This window comes from Eublepharis macularius, chromosome 14 (assembly GCF_028583425.1).
Source record: "Eublepharis macularius isolate TG4126 chromosome 14, MPM_Emac_v1.0, whole genome shotgun sequence".
Classification (NCBI taxonomy): domain Eukaryota; kingdom Metazoa; phylum Chordata; class Lepidosauria; order Squamata; family Eublepharidae; genus Eublepharis; species Eublepharis macularius.
In genome coordinates this window covers 38,090,156-38,117,027 of record NC_072803.1, presented here as the reverse complement: position 1 = coordinate 38,117,027, position 26,872 = coordinate 38,090,156, and the positions used below count along the sequence as shown (strand labels likewise).

The window sequence follows — 26,872 nt, the reverse complement described above, 5'->3', positions numbered from 1 at the left end:
ACCATTCTGCCTTTAACAAATGAATCCTTCAAAGCATAATACTTCTTGGGAACACTCAGAGGTTTTTTTCTAGGATGGGGTGCAAGCTTTGATTGTTTTTTCAATAAGAAATGCCTCTGAACATGGACAAGTTATTTTCATTGGAGAATATCAAGTTAGACCTTTAGTTAGTCTAGTCAGGAATGTCTATTCTGACTAGTAGCAATTCACGTTTTTTAAAAGGGGTTCCCTTCCTAGCCCTGCTTCCACAATATGGGGGCAGTCTTGGTGATTGTGGGGCCCTGAACAAAGGTAAAAGATAGCTCCCTCACACTCCCTTTATTCTCACACAACCTACCCTGAAGAAGATAAAAAGGTCCAGTTTTCACAATGCATGTCGCATCAAAAATGCCTTGGACTTTGCTTTTTGTCTCTATTCCACCAACATCGTCTATCACCCCCACCAGCCATTGTGGTGCTCTCCAGTGTGGGGATCTGGGCAATTCCCAGCCTGCCTCGTAGGTAAGACCACCCCTGCATCCCGACCCTGAGACCATGCAGAGCCAGAACTTGACCACTGAGCGATGTCCTTTCTCTATCTAGTGGCGTGAAAATGGCATCTTTTAAAGTACAGAAGCAAACATTAAATATACCAACCCCCAACAAACCACTCCCCTGTTTTTGTAACTTTCCACTCCCAAACACGTAACATGGCATCCACATGCTGTCTTCTATCTTGCACCTTCAATGCAAACATGGAGCTGGGCCTCATTATGTTAAAAAAGATATGCAAATTGAGAAGCAAAATTGCAAGGGGAAAAGACCGCTTTGTATGAGGCCTCAACATTGCTTTTCAATTTTTAAGCAGGTGCTTTTGATCATTTAATTATGCCCATATCTTTGGTTGATGAAAAAGAGGGCGGGGGGAGGAAAGATGGGTGCAATCAAAGTCCCCCCCCTTACAATTCCTAGAGCACATATCCTCAGGGTTACTTTGACACATTGGATGCTTCAAATTAAGCTGTAATTGAATATAAAATGTGTTGAACAGATGCTTCGGAAGCCTCCTGCTCCCCTCAAAGCTGAGCCTCTCATGCTGGGTGAGAAGCTCTCCTCGCAAGACGTCTGTGGTTTGTCTCCTGACAAAGTTCACCAGGCACAAACACTGAGGAATATTAATGAAGGAAACAGGCTTGGGTTGTTTCCTTGTTTTTCTTTCTTTCTTTAAAAAACACACACATTTATTTTGGCTAATTAATTCTGACGTGCAAATTATAGAGGTTGGATAAACCAAAGAATGAGAATGAATAAAAGCAGAGGAATCTTTCAAAGCGTGGAAGACAAAGAAAGTGAAGACATGTTGAGAGAAAATACAAAATTGGGAGGGAGGGGGACAAGAAAGAAACTCCCTCAAGAAACTTACATTGATGTTCATTAAAACATCCATCTCTAGCAAGCCCAGCAAGAAGCTGCAAGAGAATTCATTTTGATTTTTTGAAAAAGTGTCATCATTAACTTAAAGCAATTACACCTCACCTTCTGTTTTGTACATTTCATGGCTCTTTAACCTTGCTGTATTTTTTTTTCTTTCTAGTCCATGAAATGTTGTGCAAGAATAAACATGTATTAGCTGCTAAGGTGTCACAAGACTCCTGTTGTTTTTTTCCAAAGCAAGACCAAGAAAGTCAGAAACACAAATATTTTTTTTAAGTATTTTTGACAGCAACAATTTTGTCCCAGTTTCAAGGCCAGATCGAGGGGGACAGGGGGGGTAGTCTGCCCCCGGCGCCACCAAAGAGAGGGCACCAGGTGCAGCTGCCAGCTGCCAGGAGCACACCAGTGGCAGCGCAGGCAGCTGAGTGGCCGCCTGTGCCATTCGCCTGCCCAGCAGGACAGGGAGCGCATGGCAAGCTGGCCGCCCCCTCAGCCCGGCAGGTGAATGGCATGGAGGGCTGGGAGGCTGCCCGCACCATTCACCTGCCCCGCAGGACAGGGAATGCACGGCAAGCCAGCTGCCCCCTCACCGGGGCAGGCGAGTGGTACGGCCGGCCTCCCAGCTGCCAGTGCACGCACGCCCTGCGTGATGATGTCATGAAGTGACATCATGACGCAGCGCTGGGAGTGCGCGTGCAAAGGCAGCCAGACTTGGGTTGTCCCGGGCACCGGGAACCCTAGATCCAGCCCTGCCCAGTTTTAACAAAAGTTTTGCTTTTATCATGGTACCAGTAACAACAGCCATCGTCCCAGATTGGGTTCTGACCAGGCCTAACTTAGAGTCTCTCTACACAAGATATCTTATACGGGGATACTCAAGTGACTTACTTCCTGTGTGGTCTTATATTTAAGTGTACTCTCTGTCTCCCTAGCAGAGCATGTGTATCCACAATGGGAGTACAAGTGTAAGATCTTGCACTTGATCCTACTCATGTAAGGTGTCTTGCATAGAGAGACTCTTAGGCTTGCCTGGTCCATCCTGGCAACTAGAGGGAGACTGAGGGAGGGACGATGTGGTGGATTGGCCATCAGTGACTGCATGACATCACTACTGGAAAAATCCAGTAGTGATGTTATGTTTCTTTAGGGATTAAAATCTTGTTCTTTCTCCCTTTCTTTCTCTCTTTTCTGGCTATTGGACCATTGACTTGCAAGGCCCACTGGGGGCAGGAGATCTCCTGCCCCCAGTGGACGTATAGTAATCCGAACGTACATTACATTTTCCCCCAGTACAACCCCAAGTCGGGTCTCAGACATGTTCCGTGAGCTCTGAGCTTCCCAAATATTTGTGGGCCTGATTTGGACTGAGACCATGGCACTTGTGGAGAATGGCCTTAATCTTTCCTCTCCACCATTTTCCTGACTGGAAACGTTCCAGAGAGCAGCCATTTGCCCCACTGGGGTAACTAACATGCAGTCATACCAGTAGACGTGTAGTCCTCCTGAATGGAGCAAATAACAGCCCCATAACATGTAGGGGAGATAACCCACCTTCAAGTGGGGCCTGGAGCTCTCCTGGAATTGTAACAAATTTTGAGATCACGAAGATCAGTTCCCTTGGAGGGAATGGAGGGTTTGGAAGGCAGACTGCAGGGAAACACGTCCCTGCTAAGTGTCTTCCCCTTCTGAAACTCCATCCTGACCAGGTAGTACCCCCTAATCTCCAGGAATTTCCCAAGCTGTATTTGGCAACCCTAATGTGGAGGAGAGGTATAAGCCCCTTCTCTCTGCATGCTGTGGTTTTGATCAAAATATGCCTGGGTAGGGATCCCATTCCCCCGGTGGGGTGTGTGTGTGTGTGGATCCCGTGCTCCCACCTTTTGCCCCCCCCCAGCACTGGTTACCTGCCCAGTGGGCGGGGGGGAGCAGGGAATGGGCCTTCTGGGTGCACTCTCAGGGCCGGTGTGATGATGTCACTTTGCAGCAGGCCGATTTGGGCCCCAGTGGGCCAGTTTGGCTCCCAAATGGGGCAAATTGGGCCAATTTGGAGCCCAAATCAGCCACTGCGAAGTATGTGGGCGCTCCTAGCCTGCACAATGATGCCACTTCCTGGAAGTGATGTTATCGTGCCAGCACGGGACCATGTGCATGCTTTGCATGTGTGCAAGGAACATCCGAGAACAAGAAAGGAAAGTACTAGTTTCCTCCCTCCGGCTGGGAGGGTAGGGGGACCTGGCAACTCTAGGTCTGGGAGACATTATTATTATTATTATTTATTTATTTATTTATAGTCCACCTTTCTCACTGTGATCCAAGACAGATTACACAGAGCAAGTGAGATACAATACAATCAACAGCTAGGACATTCACTGTTGTGATCCAGCCAAAGAACATATATGGGATATGTGTAGTTAGGCCTCAAGTCTAAGCCAGAGCCACCCTAACTTCTAGGTCAGAGATCGCCTACTCTCTCTCAGACAGAAATCAGCAGCACACTTGCTGTGAAGTTCAGCTGCCATTTTTCTGCTGCAAAGAGAACTTAGAGAGGATATGGGGAACAGGGATACTATCCCAGAGCAGGCAACGGGCAAGAGACAGTGGAGGTGAGGACATGTAAATTGCCACTGCTCCAATGGCACAACATCACCTCTCAGATGAACCAGGAAGTTTTACCATGGAGTTTCAACAGAATCCTAGAGCATTGCCTCAAGGCGATGATGTCCCTTCCAGGTTCATGATGGAATTGACATCCTGCTGTGGAAGTGATGGAGATTTCTCACCCATTCCCATTGCTGCCCTACCAAGCAGTGATGGGGACTAGGGCTGCCAAGTTGGAGGTCTTCTGCTGGAATAGAAGACCTGGCAGCCCTAGTATAGATCCAGTTTGCAGGGAGAAGTAACATAGTGTGCCTCACTCTCCCATATCCACCTCTTAACATTGGCAACAAAACAGCTCTTCTAGATGAATGCTATGGTTTGGGAGAGGGAGGGGAGCAGCTAGGCCACTGCACAGATAGTGGCAGGTTGCTCCTGCCCACTGCTCCTCAGTGCAAACCTCAATCCCTGTCTCGTTGCAGCTGAGAAGTGGGGGCCAGGGTAAGGAAATAATATTTCAAGACTTTTTAAGCCATGGAGAAATTTCTTCCCCATTTTCCCCCCAAGAAAAGGTGAACAGTTGGGGAAATATTGAAATATATGCAATACTTAATCTCCTATCAAACCTAAACCCATTTTGCTGTTTAACAACATAAAATGCATCATTCATAAAATGTATGTAGCTTGCAAAATGCATTAACTGGAATATTTAAGGAATTTAAAAGTATAAATGCCTTCGCTTTTTAAAAGCAACATTGCACATGTACGTAATACTAAAGTAAGAAAGCTGCAAACTGCCAGCCGCGCTATATGCTATTTTAGCACATTTTATGAAGTCCAAAAGACAATCTTATCCCTCCTTCTGAACTATTATTTACCCTTGGGAAGAAAGGCACACACACTTAACTAGAATTAACCTAGCAGTTACAGTTAAGAATGCAATTATTTAAACAAAATTGTTGGTTTGTTTTGCATTATTTAATTCCCTTACAGAGCTGGCACCTAGTTAAATTACCTGAGCATAGAATGCCAAATCCCCCAACTTAAAAGGGGAAAGCTGACACCTCCGGTGTTATTAGGTTTCAATTTACTGAGAAATTAAAATGTGTTGCATTTTTAAATGTCATGTCATAGAATGATTCACTTTTGAGGGGAAACTCCTGACAGCAAGCCTAGGGAAAGAACTCAATATTGCTATGTTGGGAGAACAGCCCAACAGCAGACCCTTTTGCGATCAAGTACAAAATATTTCTAAAATCCAGAATGGTGTAAGAGGAAAAAAACACTTATTTACCTGGGTGCATATTGATTTGGGCCAGGAACATTTCTAAAAGCAGCAGATATTTGTAGTAAACTGCCTAAAACTGAAAACAGTTTGAATCCTTGACTCCCTTGACCCACAATGTTGAAACCAGCTGCAAAGCTGCCGTAAACCCTCTCCCTCTGAAACGGATGATGTCAGATATCCATCCGCTGAATTCTGTGGCATAATCACCCTCTGGAGGTGGAGAAGATCTGATAAAGTTTTCTCTCCTCAGACAAGTCCATACCTGGTGTTGGAAAACTGTTATTTGAAAACTCTTCAAATTAAGTGTCACCAACTGGAAAGTGCTCCTGCAGCTGGTAAATACGAAGTTTCCAAACCTGTCCAGATTGTATAGGAGATAAATGCTGAGACTCCTAGAACTGTAGGCAGTCCAGCTCCATAGTATTCAGCAAACTCCAGCCTCCAATGAAATGAATGGGCCCAGAGTAGCAGGGCTGGATCTATGGTTGCTGGAGCCCAGGGCAACTGAAGACTGGCCATGCGCATGCTCCTGGTGCTGCGTGATGACATCACTTCCATGACGTCATCATACAGGGTAGCGTGTGCCACCCCACGGCAAGCTGGCTGTCCCAGCGTGCTGTGGAGCTGGCGGCGGCAGCACGAGTGGCTGGGAGGCCGCCTACACCATTCGCCTGCCCTGCAGGACAGGGGGCAGCTGGCTTGCCGTGTGCCCCCTGTGCTGCAGGGCAGGCAAATGGTGCAGGCGGCCTCCCAGCCACCCACGCTGCCTTTCACCTGTCCCGCAGGACAGGGGGTGCACGCTCCCAGGGCTGGCAGCTGCCCCTGGCACCCCCTCTTTGGCGGTGCCGGGGGCAGACTACCCCCCCTTCCCCCGTTGATCCAGCCCTGCAGAGTAGTCAATGCCAAAACAGAGCCCAATCCCTGCTTTTTCTTGAGCTACCAGTTTCTTGCAAGGCCATGGTTAACATAGTCTAGCCTTGAATGTAGAAATCCAGTTAGGCTATATCTCATCAGGGGGCAACATTAAGTAAATGTGAATTTTGCTGTTTATTGGCTAGTCTTCTGCAATAGCTATCTTCAGTGCCTCTTTCGTGCACGGTAACATTTGCTCAGCTTGCTGATTGGATGGAGAGCTGTTAAGATGACAGTTGATGTTAGGGCTAGAATAGTGTCACTTTAAGACATTCCTCAGACTTCTTGGTCACTTCTCTGAAGAATATTGATGCCTTAGGAGGGTTATAGCAGATAACTTGATAAGTGCTGAAATCTTACATTATTGGCCATTCCATATTGTTTTCATCTGCACAATACCTATAGCGTTGGCAATATCTGGATGGTTTTTGGAATTACTACTCCATGATTTCCCTAATATTTTATGAGTAAACATTTCCCACAGGTGTGATGAAAATGATGAGTTCTTCAGCCAGTTTTTCATATGGATTCCACCCATATCCCATACATGTAACAGGGTGGGATCCTCTGCAGTCATTCTGGCCAGCTATCTTACTTCAGGATATTCTAGCATGGCTTCCAACATGAAGACTTCTGGTTAGTGCAGGGAAGTTCAGAAACAGCACAGTTGGGACTGTAATGATAGATAGCTTAATTAACCAGCATGAGCAATTCTTTTCCCCCAGTCTGTACATGAATGTGTAGTCATGAGCATAAAGCATAATGCTCCAGCAATGCACATTAAAAGACAAAATAAGGTGCTGTCTCATCTTTGGTGAAAAGTAGCAGATGAGCACAGATATCCAAACACAATCATTACCATAAAATTGTGAAATGCCTTCATTCCCTGCAATGATAGTCAAAGCTCTATCCATCTGGGCACAGTTTCTGTTGAAAACTTTGAGTAAAAAGTATTAATTGCATCACTATGTGGCTGAGGACAACTCCAACACCAAAGGATGAGGAGGAGTTACAAACAATGGACAGTAGTAATCACAGTGGACAAGGCCTTCATCACAGTTTGTTGAAAGTCTTTGTCATACTGATAGTCCTACTTCCACATAACTCTTATGCAGTAAGAGATGCTATGGTGGTCTCATCTTTCAAGAAGATACAAAAATGTTAAATAGCTCTAGGACAGCTTGTCTGCATTTCAGTACAGGGTATCACAGACTGACTTTTCCTTGTTCTTGGTTGGGTAGATGCCAGACAAAGTATGAAATGAATAGGACACCAAAATGTAGCAGGTCTTGTCACACAGGGATGGCTCCACCACTATTTTCCATACAATCTTGCCCAACTCTCCTCCTTGCTACAGGTGCTGTCCCAATGGCCTGTTCCCACACAGACCACAGAGTAGCCATCTTTGTGGTCAAAGGGGAATATTCCTTCCTATTTTCCCCACTGAAAAGTTAGTTGCATCCAATCCATAGTACAATCATCTTTGGTATTTGAGATTAGGGTGTGAAGCCCATCTGCCCCACCCATCTCAATGTTCCAGCTATGTACAGCTAGGAGAGGCAGCCAGGAGACTGAAGTAACACTCTTTCTGAATTAATGAAAATATAGAGGAAAGGTATTTTTAAACAATTTTATTCTATAAATAATGCCAACTCTAATAGTACCGACAATATCTTTATAGATTAGTACAGTACACACAATTTATATATGAGGTACTCTCCTCCGCACCCCATGCTCACCCAAGTTTATGCTGCTAATCTGATTTATTGATAACTTCCTCCAGCCGCCCAATGTCAGTTTTTCATACAGGCAGATATCTTTTGTTTATTCAGCCATATGCCTGTGGGCTACCTCTCTGGACCTTAAAGGGATATACTCAGTGCAACCACAATAATTCTGCCTGTATCTTCCTCATTGCTGGAAAGAGCACCATAGCAGTTTTCCTGGCTGCTACTCCTCCTTGCCTCAGAGGACTAAGAGGGGCAGAGGCATTGCTACAAAGCTCTTCTTTTGAGTTGCAAATAGTATTGTATGGGTACATCCATCTGGCTCTTTCCTGTTCAGGAAGAAGGGATTTTTGCATGAGAGAGTTGCAGTATTGCCACTTCTCTGCCTACCAGGGGCAACTGCTGCTCACCTTTGCACCAAGCAAACTGATGGGGGGCCAAAATGTAAGCTGCCAAGAAAAGATTGCTAAGAAATTCTGCTTTTAAAAATATACTGTGATCTGAAATGCATCTCTGCAGCCACAAGAGCTAGAAGCTTGCCCTCCCCTTTAGATAAAAGATGGAATTCTCCAGCAGTGTTGTAATCCATGCTTTTTGCATTGCAAATTCTATGCATTTCTGAAAATGCAACAATAGTTGTTCCTGGCCATATGCAGATGCCTATCTTAGTATCTCAGACAGTTCTTAATGATTCCTCTGAGTTCCATAATTTCATGGGGCAGAGATAAATTTCAGGCTGAAAGGAAGAGGAGATGGTGAGAAATGATTTCACTATTCAATCATCCACCCGATTTCTCTGGCCCAGCTCTTAAGGTGGCATGACACCCAACATTACTTGGGTAATCCTCCGCCCAGCCACTCTTTCAAATTCATAGCTCACCACCAGGCTGGTTTCTAGTCTAAATGGGCTAAAATACACATAGAAATTACTCTCAGTGTGAGAAACTTACCTGTTTCTCGAAGATTATTTCAACAAGCAACAGCAGCAACTCTGTGATGAAGATTGCCAAGAGGACCCAAAAGAACTACGCAGAAAAAGCAAGGGGGAGGGGGAGGGAAGGAGAGATTGGGAATGTGTTTCATCACAGGGATACAGAAGTCAGGAATAAATAAGTTTGCAGCTAATTATACATTCTCTGGCCTTGTTCATACATAACGACAAGAGCTACAATTTCTTTCTGAAATACAAACTAGCCACAGATAGGTGTACAGACAAATCATCCCAATCCCTTAGATCTCCTATCACAACGTAAATAGGAGTAAAAGCAGCAGAAAGGCAGGATACTACCAAATTCCTGAATGGGCTACATCATCATTATCATTATAAGCAGCAGACAGGATCAAAGGATTATTTCAGGTATTACAACTGTAGTGAGAATTTTGACTTTTCCCTATTTGAACAGCAGATTCCTCCACTCCCTCATGACATCTTGCAAACTGTATTGGGGAAGGGCTATGGTTTGAGAATGCTCAACTATACCATGCCACCAGAACATAAAACTAGCTTCACAGCTCTTTAGGTCCCACCCATTTGTGGTTTAATGTAGCACCAGTAATGTGCAGTACTCTCAAGTGGTGGACTTCAATCTTTCCAGAACCAAGAACCACTGAACTGCAAGTGCACAGCAACATCAAAGTCATGTGATAAGAAGAGAGGCAGCCAAGGCTGGAAGCATGGGAAGCCAAAGCAAGACAGCCAGGGAAACATGAGATGAACATCAAGGTGCACCTTCGTGAGGACCAACCCAAGGCATAGAGCCATGGAGGAACCTTTTCCACCATTTGAGTAACCTACAAAGCAATCCTAAGTATACTTTCCTGGGAGTAAACCTCACTGAACATACCTGAGTAAGATTCCGAGTAATCTGTTTTGAATTGCTTTCAGATTTTTAGTTTGGTGTAGCGGTTAAAAGCACGGGACTCTAATGTGGAGAACCAGGTTTGATTTCCCACTAGACATGGGCACGAATTGAAATATTAATCAAATTTCATGACAAATCGGGCTGATTCATGTTTTACGAAACGCTTTGGCTGCGGTTTTTCATGGGGCCGATTTGTTCAATTTGTGAATGATTCGTGATCATTGGTGCCGATCCATTGATTCCCTAGGCAACATAGGCCTGGAATGTCTGCAGACCTTTTGTTGCTATTGGAAACTCCAATCTTAGCCCATATAATCTTGATAGGCAGCTCTCCCTGCCAACTGGAGAGCTTCCATTCTGCCCTATACAGCAAGGAGCAGGGTGGTTAATCCCCTAGGCAACTGAGGAGACGGGCCATTGGTAATACCAATCTCATCCCTCCAAATCCTGTTAGGCAGGTCTGTCTGCCAACCAGAGATCGCCTGTTCTAATCTATGTGAGCATTTCTTATATAAGGCACAGCTCTCTGCCTCCTGCTTTTCAGTTCCAGTAGACAGAAGGAGAGGGAGGACCTGTTGCTGGGATTTGGAGTGAGAGAGTGGAATTGGGAGCTTTTAGCTGGATTTGCCTCTGCTTTAAAGAGACTGAAAAGCCTCTTTCTTATTTTCAGCTCTTGGCCTTGCTGGGAAGGTCGTTGGGTGAGGGTGCCTTCTTTCCTTCACCCCACCCAACCCCAGTCTCAGGGCATTGCCTGCCTCTGGGGCCTAGCTTGACTGAGTCCTACCTTTTTTTCTTTAATTTTCTTTGCTTATATTCTTATTTAGAGTGTTTGTTATTGCTAGCTTGTGTGTGAGGGTGGGTGGAGGAGAGCCTGCTGAAGTCTCCCTGTGAGTTTGGCATCTCTGGGTGTGAAGGGGGCCATTGAAGTGCCCTGTGTTCTGATGAATCACGAAACTAACAAATCATTTCGTGAAATGGGACAATTTTGTGAAAGTTTGTGATTTGTGGAATGCGATGAAACATGAAACACTCATTTCATTTTTTCCCATTTTGTGCCCATCTCTATTCCCCCCTCCTCCTCTTGAAGTCAGCTGGATGATCTTGGGTTAGCCACAGCTCTCTCAGAGCTCTCTCAGCCCCACCCACTTGCTGTTGTGGGGATAATAATTACATACTTTGTAAACCGCTCTGAGTGGGTGTTAAGTCATCCTGAAGGGCAGTATATAAATCAAATGTTGTTGCTGTCGTTGTTGTTGTTACTGGTTGATCATGTGCAACTCTACAACCCGCCTGACAGTCCCAACCGCCACTGCTCTAAGACACTATAGACATGCTTGTTGTTATGAGTAACAATAATAATGAATAGGCCTAACAACAATGTGAGTGTACACGATTCAGGAGCATGATTCAGGGTGTGCATGACTCAAGGCCTGACCACAAACTAGAAACTTTGTTGTTGCTGCTACTGCTATACCAGTTTGTTGGCTAAAGAAGGACAATGGGAGCATCACTCCCAAACTTTTTCTGGGTAAGAAATGGTCTTTTAAATTATTTTTCCTGAACTTCTGTCTCAAAAACATTTCTCCTCCTTTGCCAGCAAGGTGTGTGTGTGTGTGTGATTCTAAGCAGATGTGGTTAAGAGAAGGGGAGAGATTATGATTTGATTGAAGAACAGAAACCGTAGACGTGTGCTGCAGGCAAATAATGTGGGACTTAACAAACTTTGCAAGGCAGAAGCTTTTGTGAGCCACTTTGGCATCTGACAAAGGTGAGTCAGATGAATGGAGCCTGACTCATGAAAGCTTCATTAATCTTCAATGTGCCACAAACCCCTGCAAGAAATTTTTCTTCCCTCCGATAGCACAGTCTTGCCTCTCTTCCCACCTAACTTTCCTAAGACAATATGGGCATTTGCAGAAGCCAAGATTTGTAAAGCAGAGTACTCCCAAATTCAGTTATGGGAGCTAACATGAGCCTCTCTCATAACTACAATTCTCATCTTTCTGTGGAATGAAAGGAGAGAAACGTTTTGAACATAAAACCATGAAGCAGAACGCTGAAGCAGTAAATGCCACTTATGCCCTGCATTGCCTTTTCTCAGGCAGGTTCTTAATTATAAGCTGAAATCCAGTGCTAATTATTACCATGGCCACCTTGTGAAGGACAAAGAAAAGAGAACTGAAATAATACCTGTATAGTTAAAAATCACACCTGCAATTTGACTCCAGCTGCCTCCTGTACCTGGTTTGGAAGGAAACCATGGTTTGCAAATGGAGCCCCAGGAAGACTTGCTCCCTCTCCTTCCTAGAGGCAATCCGGGGCAATGAGGCAACCCAGAGCTTTCACAAATCATGGGTCTAGTAATTCAGGAACTGAAAACTGTAGTTTGAAGTCAATTTGCAACACATTGTTATGAGGGAACCCGGCTTGTTCAAAACAGGATTTGCAGCCATGCACTTGTAATGTGAAGAAATGGTAATGACCAGAAAGGGAAAGATGCGGGTAAAGAGAACATGTGTCCTTAAGGCTGGAGGATTCCAGATGGGGAGCTGCATTCGTATGTTTCAGCTAAAGCAAAAAGAGTCACACCTTGAAGACAAAGAGATTTTTGTGTGTGTGACATCAGCTTTTGTAGACATCAACCCACTTTGTGAGATGCATGAATTATGACTTCAGGTGTCAGATATACATGTTCCCCTAGCCACTGGCTGAAGCTTCCCTCTTCTGTTGCTGGCTCTTACCCCCACCCCCGCACTGCATCTCTAGCTCTGGCTCTCCTCCTTGGTGACCACCAGATTTTGCATTCCATTTTAGGTTGTTACCAGCCTCAAATGCTATCCAAACTCTAACAGTTTGCTGTGATGTCTGTTGCATGTGCAGACACCCCAGGTAAGTCTTTTCATCCAGTGTAAAATCCTATATTACTGTCATGGCTGGCACTGAGCAGAGCTAGCCTTTCATTGTTTGATATAGTTTGATACACACAGAGAGAGATTTTTCTCATATGCAGGCATGTGTACACAAAAAAACATAAATACACACAAGTGCATCTGATGAAGCAGATGCACTTGTGCATTTGTGGTCTACAAATCCTTTTGCCACAGTAAATCTCTTGATCTTTAAGATGCTACAAGACTTCTTTTTATTCCTAAGGCTGATTTGCAATTTGCAAAGCATGGTTGGCAGGGCACCTGCATACTGTCTGTACCAGACTACACTTATAGAATCACCAAGCATTCTCACAGCCTCGTCTAACAAGATTCATTTTGTTAGATAATATCTTCAATTAGTCCAAAGGGCCAAATTCAATAAACCTTCTCTGTGGATTAATGTAGCCCAATTATATCACCTTAAAAGGAAAGAAAAGAAATTTTGCTAAAGTTCAAAACGGACAAGGTAGTTAATATAGGACTCAGCTACCAATTAATTACACTCACAGTGGGAACAAATCCCTCATCCCTTATTCAATTAAATGCTCACCCCTATCAGCCACCCTTAAGAAGTTCCTCAGTCCCACCATCAACAATAAATCACAACCCATTCCAGATCGGAGACCCAAATTAATCCTGCCTTCCAAAGAACCCATCGGGAATGTTTAACTGCTTGTGTTTGGTTTCATTAACTCTGAAAGGATAAAATGAGAGTGTAAAACTTAGCCAAGTGTCCACCGAATGGTGTCTACTTTTTAAAAAAATGTTGAGGTAGATTTAGAGATTTGTAGGGTTGCCAAACTACAGTTGGTGGATGGAGATTACAACAGATCTCCAGATACCATAGATCAGGTCCTGTGGAGAAAATGGCTGTTTTGGAACGTGGACTCTATGGCATTATACCCCACTGAACTAAAGTCCTCGAGTGAAATTCCATCCCCGCTGAGCTTCCTCCCCTCCCCCAGGCTCTATCCTCAAACCTACAAAATAAAAAAGCACAAACCATAGAAGTTTGACTGTCATGGCACATTATGGTGTGCCAAAATCACTCATTTGCCTGCTGCACAATGAGCCCAAGGTTGACCTAGACGGGGTCACATATTGGCAAACTGTGTTTGCCATTATGTGTGAATTAAGATTGCAGATTGTGGTTTGGGAAATTCCTGGAGATTTGGGGTTGGTGCCTGGGAAGGAGGAGGGGAGGGAGCTCAATGGGGATGAAATGTCACTCTAGGGCTTTGGTTTTTCCTAGTCTCTATGGTATACTGTACAGTTCACTCTCCAATGTTGGCATTTCTTCCAGAGGAATTGATCTCTGTAAACTGGAGATTAGTTGTAATTCTGGGAACACTCCAGGCTCACCTTGAGTTTGGCAACTTTAATGTGAATGGGACTCCTACATAAAAGGGGGCAGCCCCCCTCTCTCAAATGAGCAACTTCCTGAATTGCTCCTCATGCTTCTCCAGCCCCTCCTGCCAGCTAGGAAATTGAAACCACAAAGCGACCCACCTTAAGAAATGTCAGATCAGAAGGCTTCTACCTGCTGCAGAATATTTGTAATAGTTCTGTCAAGTTGGAAACCTCTTGACTTTTCAGCTGGAGTATGGTTCAGGTTGGACCATCATTACTGAGTTTCTGAATGCACACTCATCCTTGGTCGCCATCTCCTCTAGTCTGGCTCTTAGGGTAATTATCACGTGAAGCCCCTCTGTGTTCTAAGTGGGCATTAATCCAACCACGCTCTTGGACACAAGGGCTGCAGGCTTGATGCCAACATAAAACTGAGCCTTTAAGCTGGTTTTCAGTGAAGATCAAACTCTTGAAACTGTGCCTAATTCTGATTTGGGGATGATAGAACTGATGCTCCTGTTTATTCCCATTTATTTAAATATTTATATGCTGCTTTTCTTTTAAGTGATCCAAAGTAGCTTACATAAAAAACACAAATACAATTAAAACAAACCACCAACAAAGGGAAAAGAATTCAGTTCATTTCAGTGCTGTTGGGAATCCATTGGGTGGGCCCCTTCAAAGTCACACCACAGGCCAAGAGCCCTTTGGTTTGCACCAAAAGTTTTGTGCCATTGGCAACACCCAGACCTTTTAATACCTGAAAGATGAAAAGTGACAAATGGCCAGCCTTGATCTTCTACAGCGGGTAGCCATGTTCCCACAATCACCCCTCCCAGCTAAAACAAACTTTGGCCATGCTCAGGCTTTTAATACTGCACTCACATGATCATTCCAATCTGAAAAGGTCTAGATTGTCACAAAAGAAGGTGAGGTAAGTGAGCAGACTCAAGGAAGTCACAGCTCCCTTCATATGACATATAGTCAATTCCCCAGCATGCAACCCCATGCCAATTGGGTGCGTAACTGAAGAAAACTTGGAGAAGAGGCAGGGTGCATGGATTGTTCCCGCCTGAGCACTGCCTGGCCTGAAGGAGGGCAATTATGTCTCACTTTACTAGAGCCAAGTGGCTGAATGGCAGCTTGAACCCTTCTTCTAATTGAAAAGTCCCAGCTGCCTGATGAATAAACTGGCAGCTTTCCCCCCAACTGTAAGAACTTGGGAATGCTGCAATCAAGAGCAAGCCAGTCTAAAGAGGAATGACACGATTACAGCATGACCAGGCAAACTCCGTCTCATGAGCTCAAGGGAAACAAACAGTAGTGACAAAACATGCCTTATATGGGTCCACCACGCATAGCATTTGCACTGTCTCCCAGGCATGCCTATAAAACCAGCTTCAGAAATCTGGGTCCTGCCAAGGCAGCTGAAGACAGAGACTTACAAACAGCACATGATTTCACTGGAACAGGATCCCAGTGGACAGAATAAACAGTCCTTCATAAGAACAAAAGAGCCTTGTAGCACCATAAATCACAAAGCAAGGAAGAAAATTTACTGTTAGTATAAAAAAACACCACCACCCCCTGCCTTGCAGAATCGATAAACTTGGAGAGAGCCACAAACATCTGGATTTCTTCTCCTGGGATCCCCAGTAGCCACTTGTTTGGTACCTCAGATTCAAGGCAGCCCATCTGTTTCCGAGATTGGCACGTGAACTCTCATTTTTTAAAATTTACTTCATTTATAACCCACCTTTCTCCCCAATGGGGACCCAAAGCAGCTTACATTGTTCTCCTCTCCTCCATTAGACTGAGAGTATGTGACTGTCCTAAGGTCACCTGGCAAGCTTCCATGGCAAGAGTAGGGATTCAGACCTGGGTCTCTCAGACAATAGTCCAACACTCTAATCACTACATCACTCCAGAATAGAGATGGGCACGAACCACAAAAAAACCAAACCATGAGGTTCGTGGTTCGTGGGTTTTCACGAACCAGGAACCACAAACTGGCATGAACTGGGGCAAGTTTACGAACCAGTTTGTGGGATTTAAATGCCCCTTTCCAGCCACTTAGTGGCAAGGAAAAGGGCATTTGACCGTTTAAAGGGCACTTTCCTGCCTTGCAAGGGGCAGGTCCCTTTAAACTATCAGCTGGCAGGCGACGGGGGGGGGGGGATCCTCCTCGCTACCAGCCAGCTGATAGTTTAAAGGGACCAGCCACTTGCAAGCATCAGGAAAAGTTTAAATGGCCCCAGGGAAATGGCCATTTAAACTGCCCCTTTAATACAACCCAAACGAACCAGTAGACCAGTTCGTGGACGTTCGTAGAAACGAGCTTCCACGAACCACTGGTTCGTGAACCACGAACTGGCCTGGTTCATGCATTTTTTGGGTCATAATTTGATTCATGCCCATCTCTGCTCCAGAACTTCAAAACTAATTTCTGTTTATAACACAGAAAGCAGGACCTTTTTACAGGCCTCTTTCCAAGATGAATGAACCCCAGAGCTAGTAGGCCAAACACCAAAGCAAACAAATTGCTTTTTGTTAAGCACGTGAGGAATTCTGAAGTCCTAAAAAAGGCACCTCCTCAACTCTTCAGACAGCTCATATTTTTGTTGGTGAATGATGTAGTGCCTGTGATTGAAGAGGAAGAAACTGAAGAGAAGGGAGAATCTGCCTGCAGTTATGACTTTTTAAACATAACATTCTAGCCAAAAAAAGCAAAGAAAACCCAATCAGGAATTGTTTTCATGCAAATGATCAGAGAGGGTTTTTTCCTGTCTCAGAGATGCACAGAGAGAGAGGGGGGCACATTTTTGAAAGATAATTTTACGAAGCTCTTCCTTTGAAAAGCGATTTACCTTACCCAGCAAAGGGCCTTCAAACTTCCTTTGAACAAACAATCTGACAGGAATATTTCCATTGCACAGATAAAACAGTGAGAATTGAGAACGCTGAACAGATGAACAGGCTTTGGTGTCTCTGCAGAACAGTTCTTGTTTTATCATCTGCCTGCTAATTGGCATGTCTGCCTGGTGCTACATCTAGGCATAATATTTTATTTAGATAAATCACTATGATTTATTTATAAGGTAGAGGTCTTGCCCCAATCCCAACCCAAAAAACATGGGAGAAAATACCACATTGTTTGGATCAACTTGGCCTCACTTAACTATAAGACAGACAACACAAACTCTGCCGTGGGCATGCTCCACAAATGATTTTCTCTCTGCCACAGCTCAGCATTTGATGAGTGGCTTTGATGAGTGATGAGAGGTTCTCTTCCTGTATAGAAGCATCTATTAAGTGACAAGCAGGGCGGCTTCTTTGTAGCAATGATTCTTGTTACTGCTGTGAATGTGGCGGTATTTGCAGTGGCAACATCTGGCAGTTTCCCCTGCACTTCCCTTGCTTCAAACTTCTGCAGCTGCCACCCCTATAGTCACTCCATCAGAGGCCTTTAAAAAATATATCAGTTGCTAGATGGGCATAACTTATAACGATATATTGTCACGATTTAGATCTACTGGTTCCTCTGAATTCCCAGCTTCCATTTTTTTTAAACAAAATCTCTAACTCATTTGTTGTTGAGATATAAGGAGAAATGCACACCCCTTATATTTCTGCAATGAAAAGGGCCAGAGATTGGGAGCTAGCAGTTCATGACAGTACATGGTTATAATGTCATTGCACTATAGTAATTCAACAACTGACAATTTTTAAAACAGCCCCCCAAAAGCCATCTGGTGGTGGCAGGGCTGGTGCCAGGGTTTCTGGCGCCTGAGGTGACATCACTTGTGACATCATCATGCAGGAGCATCCCCCTCACCTGAGGCAGGTGGCAGCGGCAAAAGGGCAGGGAAGAGGCTTGCTTCCCTGCTTGTTGCTGCGTTACCTGGGAGCCTGTCTTGCTGAGAGCCGAGCCGAGGTAGACGGCAGCGGCGAAAGGGCAGAGAGATGAGCGGGGACATGGCCCACTTCCAGGTCGGGGGGGGGTGTTGGGGGCCGGCGTGGTGCCTTGTTCAGAGTTTAGTGCTCAAGGCAGCTACTGGCACCGCCTCTATGGATGCGCCAGGCCTGGGGGGTGGTTGAGAAATGGTGGCAATGGGTGGGGGAGTGCCAAGGCAAGGAAACTAGTGCCTTTGTAGGCAGGATGTTTAAAAATAGGCATTTTTCTATCCATGCAGCATAGAAAGGTGCTTGAGTGTGGGAAGATCAAAATCTTCATGTGGAAGTGACCTAGGAACACGATACATGCAGTTCAGATTCAAGTCAGATATAGCCCATCCAAAAATTCAGAGACAAATTGGACCATCTCTGACCATCTCTGAGGCTGTCTGGTCTCTGTTCATTTGTCCACATTCCTCCTCCTAATCCGTATTGCTGACATAGATGGAAAAGATGCAAGTAGAAAGTTGAGGGTGGGGGAAGAAGTTTTGTATCTGGGGAAATTACAGGCTTTCACTTGTGAGACAGCACCTTCCTAGGAACCACATAATTCTCCTGCTTCAGGTACAAAGTGATTTTCACTGAGCTACAGCTTGGCATCTCCAACAATTCTGCCAAAGCAAGTTTGTTCATTTAAAATCTGCTCAGCATTGAGGCAAAAGGACAGTTGAAAATAAGGCGCTAAAACAAGAATTTCTTGCTCTGCTTTTCAGTTTAACCATGTTCTCTGGATTCTTATAATGAATCAGCATTAATATTTCAATAGGATTCATTCAAAAATTGGCACGCCCTTGGCTTAATTAAATCAGATGCATGGTGTTCAAAAACTGAAATGCTCAGTGTAGTGCTCTTAGGAGCTTCACTGGTTAGGCACAAAATACATTATTACAGAGGAAAAGATGTATTTCTTTGTGTCGTTCACAGAATTTCCTTTCCCTGTTCCCATAACAATGACAAAAAGGGAAGCAGAAGAAAAGTAAATTCAGTTGCAAAGATCAATTTTATATCATAACGTCGGATGAGCTGTTTCCTCCAGGAGAGCTGTCTTTTTTAAAAAAAATGGATTGTAAGAGAATCCATCTTCAGCAAAATCAAATTCTAACATTTCACTTATGAGGTTTTGGCAACAAACAGTGGATTTAACATTAGCCAAGCATGCTGTATTTGGGGGCTGTCAGCTGTAACTTCACTCCTCTCTAGCAGATACTTCACCTCTTCTTGTGTGGCCATGCTATTGATAATCACTGTCAAATGTGTGTGGAACAAGTTTATGGGGGAGAGCAGGAAGATGCATCAAGCTTGCCCTTAGGGCTGTAAATTTATCTCAGCAGCTCCAAGTGTGTATCTAAACTGGACTTCATAGGTCAATGGTAGAGTGCGTGCTTTGCATGCAGAAAGTCCCAAGTTTAATGCCTTTGGGAGCTGCTGGTCCTAGGTAGAGATCAGCAAACTCCCCATGGCTTGAATCATAATTTGGTCACTAATTACAAGCAACATCTCCAAAACCATCACTTTTAAGCTGAGAAATTTAAATTGGTTTTCTTTTTTTTGTTTTTGCCCATGTGCCGTCTCCTACCACTTGAGAATTGTAAGGAGGAGCTGGGGAAGGTAGCAGAGGTTGGGGTTGTTATGATTACAAGAGCATTTTTTTTAAAAACTCCTACACGACTGGTCTCTGATAGCAAGCTGGATTTGTGCTACAATTGAATTATTTGGCATATTTTTAATCAATCAGTTGATCCATGGTTCAGAAATAATTTTGTTTGTTTCCAAATGGTTGGAATAAATGGCATCCTCCCCTCTTCCACACCCATGTGCTGTTTCTTTTGTACCACTCACTTTTCTATGATGCATGGGTCTTTCTGACTTTCCTGGCCTTGATGATTTGATTGCAGGACTTAAGGGTATTAGGCTGCTCCATAAAATTACATTTCCATTTTCAAACGCTTGAGTCAATTTCAGCAACCAGGACTGATTTGCAGAGGCCAAGATGTTAAACAAACGAATGTCTGAGCACTCTCCCAGAGCAGCTGCCTGTCTTGAATACCTAGCTTGATGAATGGTAAGCACTCATGCACATCAATGGCACAACGGTACTCAAAATACATTTTGTTCTTAATTGAGAATGGAGTAACATTTCGAGGCAAAAGAGGGCTTGCCTGGCAATAAAACGGACATCTTACAAATTATGACATTCAGACCAGTAGCATCACTAGTCTTGAGCTTGATAGACCAATGGTTTTAGTCAAACACAGGAAGTTGTCTTAGTATCTGAAGAACTGAGCTGTGACTTATGGAAGCTCATACTCTACCACAAATTTTGTTAGTGTTATAGGTGCTACTGGACTCTTTTTTCTATTGCCTTATACCATCAGACATTTAACCCCCCCACCCTAGATCAGCACTGCTTAGGCTAACTGACTGTGGCTCTCTAGAAGCTCAGACACCGAAGGGACTTCTGCTATGTGAGATCCCTTCATTGGATATTCCAGGGACTGGAATTAGGGCTTTGGGCATGCAGTGACTGTGCTCTCTTTCTCTTCTGTGGCTTCTTCTGTTTAGAGTTACCAGTCTCTAAGTAAGACCTGGAATTACAATTGATCTCAGACTACAAAGAAGATCCCCTGGAGGAAAAGTCATCTTTGGCAAGGATTGGGGGGGGGGCCTCTATGGCATCACATTCATGCTGAGCTCCCACTTCCCAAACATTACCCTCCCCAAGCACCACTCTCAAATTTCCAGGAATTTCCCAAGCTGGTGTTGTCAACCCTATTCCCCACCACAGTATAAGGGGCATTAGAGGTAATACACAGAGTCCCTGACCATGTGTGTACATTGGTGTACATGCAGGAGATTAGATCTTCTGATACACACAGAAGTCGGGAGTGATCTCTCACCCTTACGAAGGCCTGAAAAGGGCTTTTTGTCTATACAAGGTAATTGCAAATCAAACAGGCAGCTTCATTTGCTAGTTCTCCAAATCACAAAAAGCAGATTTGATACAGTCATTTGGCCATGAGGCTAAGTTCTCAGTTTATTGTTTGACAAGCAAGAGCTGTTGCTGAAGAAGTTTTCAAGATATATATATGTGGGAAAGAACAAAAGGCCGTCAAGGTCAACCCTCTGTCCAAAAGGCAGCATCAGAGGACACCCACTTGAAAAGGACGGAGAACAAGGATGGAGTTAACAAGCAGGATGGTACTTTTCTTGAAGCCCAGTTAGTATCCATACCAAATAATGCTCAAAACCAGTTCTGTAAGGGGAGCAAGCATACTCCTCAAAGCTGGAAGGGTCAGTTGGTTTGAACTGGCACAGGGGCACTGTTTGTGCTTTCACATTCCTTGGTGGGTGGAGGGGGGTGGAGGAATGTGATTTATTGCCCTTTAGAAATTATTCTACAAGCACAATTCTGCAGAAGCTTGGACTTTTGCCAGCAAGTTTTCCACTTAGCATTCACCTGCAACTCTATCATACAAGATGCTCTACCTACTCACCCCTTCCCCTTCTTGGCATTTTAGCCAAGCCCCCCCCCCCCCCCCGCCCCACAGTTGGGGTCTTCCTTGTGTTTTTTTTAGAAATGGCAGTCACATCATGTAGAGTCAACCTAGTCCACTTTAGACAATGAAAAGGAGGGTGCTGTGACTCAGTGGTAGAGTATCTACTTTGCATGCGGAAAGTCCCAGGTTCAATCCCCAGCATCTCCAGTTAAAAGAATCAGGTGGAGTGAAAGAATTCTGCTTAAGAACCCCCGAAGAGTTGCTGCCAGTCACAGTAGGACAGTAATCCCCAACATGGCAGCCAGGTAGGGGCAACACTCTAGCATTGGTCCAAAACTCTATGGTTAAGCCAATTCTAAAACATCATCCTTACACTGTGATATCAATTCTGAGACATGGCATCATTGCATTACCAGCAATGTCACAACATCACCACAGACTCCCCCTCCAGCACCCGCAAGTCAATCTTTTATGTATTTTCAGTTGACACCCTGCCTGACACCAGACTGCCCAAAGCACCATTACAATTCTCACAAACATTAGAACATGCTTTTTTAATTGTTGTTAAACTTCACACTAAGGAATGAATTGTATAAATATGGCAATTTGTATGACTTGTGGGTATGCCCCTTCAGTCTTATGAAAGACAGAAATGCTAATATATTTGTATTATATTTCTTTCCCTCCTAGGACTACCAAGAGAAATATAGAAATTATTTTATTTAAAAAGTTTTTGTCCTTCCCCTTCCAGGCTTACTAGGCTTGCCAACCTTTTAAACCCAAAATTCTGGCACTAGTATATGCCTACAGGGTGTCTCACTCCAGTGAAAGACTCTAAGCCTAGCAACTCCAGTCTTCTGCCCCTGCTTGGTAGGCTGGGAGGGGGAATGAGTTGACATCATCACTCTGATGGTGCAATGTCACTGTCACCCTGAACCTGGAAATTACATCATCATGCTGGGCAATGCTTTCAGATTAGTGCTGGGCAATGCTCGATGGTAAAACCATAGAGTTTCAGTGGAATCCTAGAGTATCATCCCGACATGATTGCATCCCATCCAGGTTCACTCAAGCAATGATATTATACCATTGCAGTGACAGCAAATTTACATGCCCCCCCCACTGTATCCTGAAATCAGGCACAGCCCAAGATTTTTTTTCTTGTCAAGTCTATGGTCTGAGAAAACCAATGCAAATGCTGACCAGGAGCAAAATGGCAGGGTTTTTTTTTAAAAAAAAGGTGACAGGCAGAAGCCCTTACCCCTTCTTCCCTTTTGTGCCACTGACCAGGAGCAAAATGGCAGTGAAACTGAGGGATACTGAAAATGTGGCCAAACTTGCAAGCAAATTTCAAACTTACTTTGTTCAAAATGCCCTTTTCTGTTGAGTTGCCCCTCTCTTTTGATTGCCTTACAGATTTGTTCATAAACAGTATTAAGAGCACTTCCCAGATCAGGGGCAGCATTTTTCACTTCACAAATTACTCCACTTGCGAGCTCCAAAATGGCCCCTATGCTCTCAAGTGCCTTTCCTCCCTCTCTACAGTGCTCAACATCTTTAGGCAGGTAGGCTAAATGTATTCAAAACTATGTAGCATTGAGCTCCAGGAGCTACTTAGAACATTAAGGGATTATAATCTTATAATTCTTCCGCTCTACAGTTACCACTGGCAGCCCACAGCCCTTGCTGCCAGCCCTCCAAACTCTGCTGTTGCTTGATAGGCTGGTAGGAGAAAAAATAAAGGAAAAATAGGTGGCACACTGATGACATGACATCTTTTCTGGTACAAACCCAGAAAAAAACCCCCATAGAGTTTCTATTTAATCCTAGAGCAGCATGACATCATTTCCAAGTTCAGCTCAGAAATGATGTCATGCCATTGACATGATGGCACCCTAATGTCCCTACCCCCAGTCTCCTGATAGGTGCTAATGCCATCCTATTCCCCTTTCACTTGGAACCTCCTTAAAAAGAAACAGCACTAATTAACTCATGTAGGTTTCCCCACATGATGCACACCATTTTTATGCATGTAGATCTCCTGCTCAAAGGTCTGTTTTTTCTTTAAAAGGGGAACATTTGTTTTCCCCTTTCCCATGTATTCCTGGCGGAAACATAATTGGAAGTGGAGGTGTAGGAGGAAGAGATCCATTTCTGGAATTTTTACTCCAAGCATCTGCACGAGACCAAATGTTCTGCACGGAGGGGTAAACAGGCAATGATTTGTTTCCTTCCAAACAGTTCATCATATTTGCTGATAGCTGTCAAGTTTCACATATGGGAAACAAGGCCTGGAGTCTTCTTGAGGGGCAAGGGATGGTGTTCAATAGAACCCTGACCCTGAACAAACAAACAAAAAAACTCCAGATCCTACATAATGAACGTTTCCAATTGAGAGAGAAAAAAAGTTCTAGAATGCACCTAGTGTGCAGGGCCAGTTGTGCACTGGCACTCCATTAAACTTCTCCATCTGAAAGCACTAGACAGGATAGAGGCACTCTCCCTTAAGCTGCAACCCTTGCATAACAGTTACACACGTTTAGGATGTCAGAGACACTTGTAGCTCAGACAGGTGTTGTACTGGCGTGCAAAGTAAGTATGTGATGAACCTGCATGAAATGCATAATGCTCTCATTCTGCAGTCTCTCTATTGGTTACCAGTTAGTTCCTGGGTTCAATTTAAGGCATTGGTCATAACCTACAAAGCTCTTCATGGGCTAAGACCCACATCTGCATCTTGATATCCTCCTTTATGACAGCTTGGTCACCACAGCAATGTCTTCTGAAGGTGCCACCTTGCAAATGGATAAGATCAATAGTTGCCCATATACAAGCCTTCTCTTGTGGCTCCCACCTGGTGGAATGGCCTGCCTGATGAGGTCAGGAATAGCTGCCAGGTTTCCATTGGGGGCAGGGGGTCTTGATATACTCTGGCTACTCTGATGGGAGGAGAGAAAAAAATGTCTGTCAATACCATTATGTCACTTCCAGAAAAACTCAGAAGTGACATCGGTCTACTCTTGGAATCACCAGAAAGTGAAGTTCAGCCTCCCTCTGGCATCTGAGATTCAGCAGGCATTGACTAACCCTTTTCAAGAAGTAGAAATCTATTTTATTTCCCTGAAATCTAAATACAAGTACAATCCTTGGAATCTTTCTTCCACGTACATTTCATGGAAACCAGATATTTGCATCCCATGCATGAACAAAACAAGCACACAGAGCATATTTTGTTCTCTGGTATCTGTACACATCTTCAAATTACAGCATGTGAATGGGCTTTGAACTATACCCAGTACTGGCTAAGGATTCCTTTAAGTAATCTGCCTCACTTCTTGCAGCCTTGCTAGCTGCAGGAGAACTGGTTACAGGTGCTTTAGAAAGTGTCTGTACAGCACCACCTCTATCCTTCATAAACATCGCATCTGCTCAGACAAGTTAACCCAATCTGATTGAAAGGGCAGTAAAGTTAATTTAGTACCTGTAGTTGGAGAGGAACCAATAATCACAACTGAATCCTAGCTGGATTATATAACAATAATAATAACATTTGATTTATATACTGCCCTTCAGGACAACTTAACACCCACTCAGTGTGGTTATAATATATTATTATCTCCACAACAATCACCCTGTGAGGTGCGAGGAGCTGAGAGAGCTCTGGAAGAGCTGTGGCTGACCCAAGGTCACTCAGCTGGCTTCAAGTAGAGGAATGGAGAATCAAACCTGGCTCTCCAGATTAGAGTCCTGCCGCTCTTAACCACTATACCAGATGATGCAAGCCTGGAACTGGGAGCAAAGCCCTGGTTTTGAAGCCTTACTCTTTGTCACCTGTAAAGAATATTAATGCAAAGCTAGAAACAAGCCAAAGATTCAAACTAAAAAACAAAACAAAAATTCTGAGCACATTCAAGTCACCTTAAAATTCCTAAGCTTAATGGCCTGATAATTGGCCTGGGGATGTCACCTGTGCCTTCATATTCTTGCAGAAGGGAGTGGGGCTATTCAAGTGGCTTAAAAGGGAGGAAATGTTCTTGGATTTGTATCAGATTCCAGCAGGTGCTACTGTATATGAAGAAAACACAAGGAACCTTCATAAGGCAAAGACCGAGCTCAAGCACTACCTGGCAAACCCCTCCCGTTTTTCTTCCCCATGAGAGCTCCAAGCTTGATATAAACCACTAAGAGGGAGGAGGGAAGGCCCCCAAGAGTTTGGGGCCATGCACCTCTGATAGTATTTAGGATTGCCAGCCTCCAGATGGGGGCTGGATATCTCTCAGAATTGTAACTGATCTCCAGATGACAGAGATTGGTTCCCCTGGAGAAAGTGATGGCTTTAGAGGGTAGACCTCAATGGCATTATGCTCCACTGAGGTCTCTCCTCTCCTCTCCACCCCTAAATCTCCAGGAATCTCCCAACCTAGAACTGGTAACCCTAAGCATGATCCACAGGTCTACCCTTTCTTTGCCTTTGACCCAGCCCAAAGGAAGCCAAGTTGGTAACAAACTGGTTATTTACTCAGAATTAAGACCCACTGAGTCTAGGCTTGCCAATGCCTGCCCCACCTGCTGGCCCTCAACCCTCCTCACCTGGCCAGCGAGGGGGGAGGGGAAGCACCTGTGCATGCTCCCCTATTCCACTGAATTGGCTTCAGTGCACCTGGCATTTCCTCCCTTGTGCTGGAAATCGACACTGTTTTCCAGCCTGAAGGAAGAGCTGCGGGGCACATTGAAGCCAGAAATAATCTGTTGGAGGCTTCAGCATGCCAGGAGTTTCTGCTGGGCACACTGAAGCCAGTTCACCTTTTATTTATTTCTTTTATTTACTTGTTTCAATTTCTATTCTGCCCATTAAAAATTTACAGTTAAAATCACAATAAATACAATATAAATATTTAAAATACAAATACAGCACAGCACTAAATTAATTCTGTTAAACCATTTCCACTGTCACTAAAGTTTCTTTGGAGGTGGATGCTTTGATAGGGAGGGGCTCTGTTCTACCCTATTCAGCCGGCAGGGGCCCGACCCAGCATCAACCATACGCCCAGAGGAACAGCTCCGTCTTACAGGCCTGGCAGAATGATAACAGATCCTGCTGGGCCCTGGTCTCATCAGACAGAGTGTTCCACCAGGTTAGAGCCAGGACCGAAAAGGCCCTGGCTCTGGTCGACGCTAGGCGGGCTTCCCTGGGGCCAGGGACTGTTAATAGTTGTTTTTCACTAGAATGAAGCATCCTCTGGGGCACATATGGGAAGAGGCAGTCCCGAAGATACACAGGTCCCAATCCACATAGGGCTTTATAGGTTAATACCAAAACCTTGAATTTGACTCAGTACTTCAC

General features: G+C 44.4%; 1 protein-coding gene across 2 annotated transcripts in view; it reads right to left on the bottom strand.

Annotated features, from left to right (window-relative positions):
- The window catches only part of LOC129342384 (tetraspanin-15-like), a 133,918-nt gene that overhangs the window by 68,974 nt on the left and 38,072 nt on the right, over positions 1 to 26,872 (bottom strand). For both annotated transcript variants that reach the window (XM_054998107.1, XM_054998108.1), the window contains exon 3: positions 8,886 to 8,960. In XM_054998107.1, coding sequence (XP_054854082.1) covers positions 8,886 to 8,960 — 75 coding nt within the window. The remainder of the gene's footprint in view (positions 1 to 8,885; positions 8,961 to 26,872) is intronic.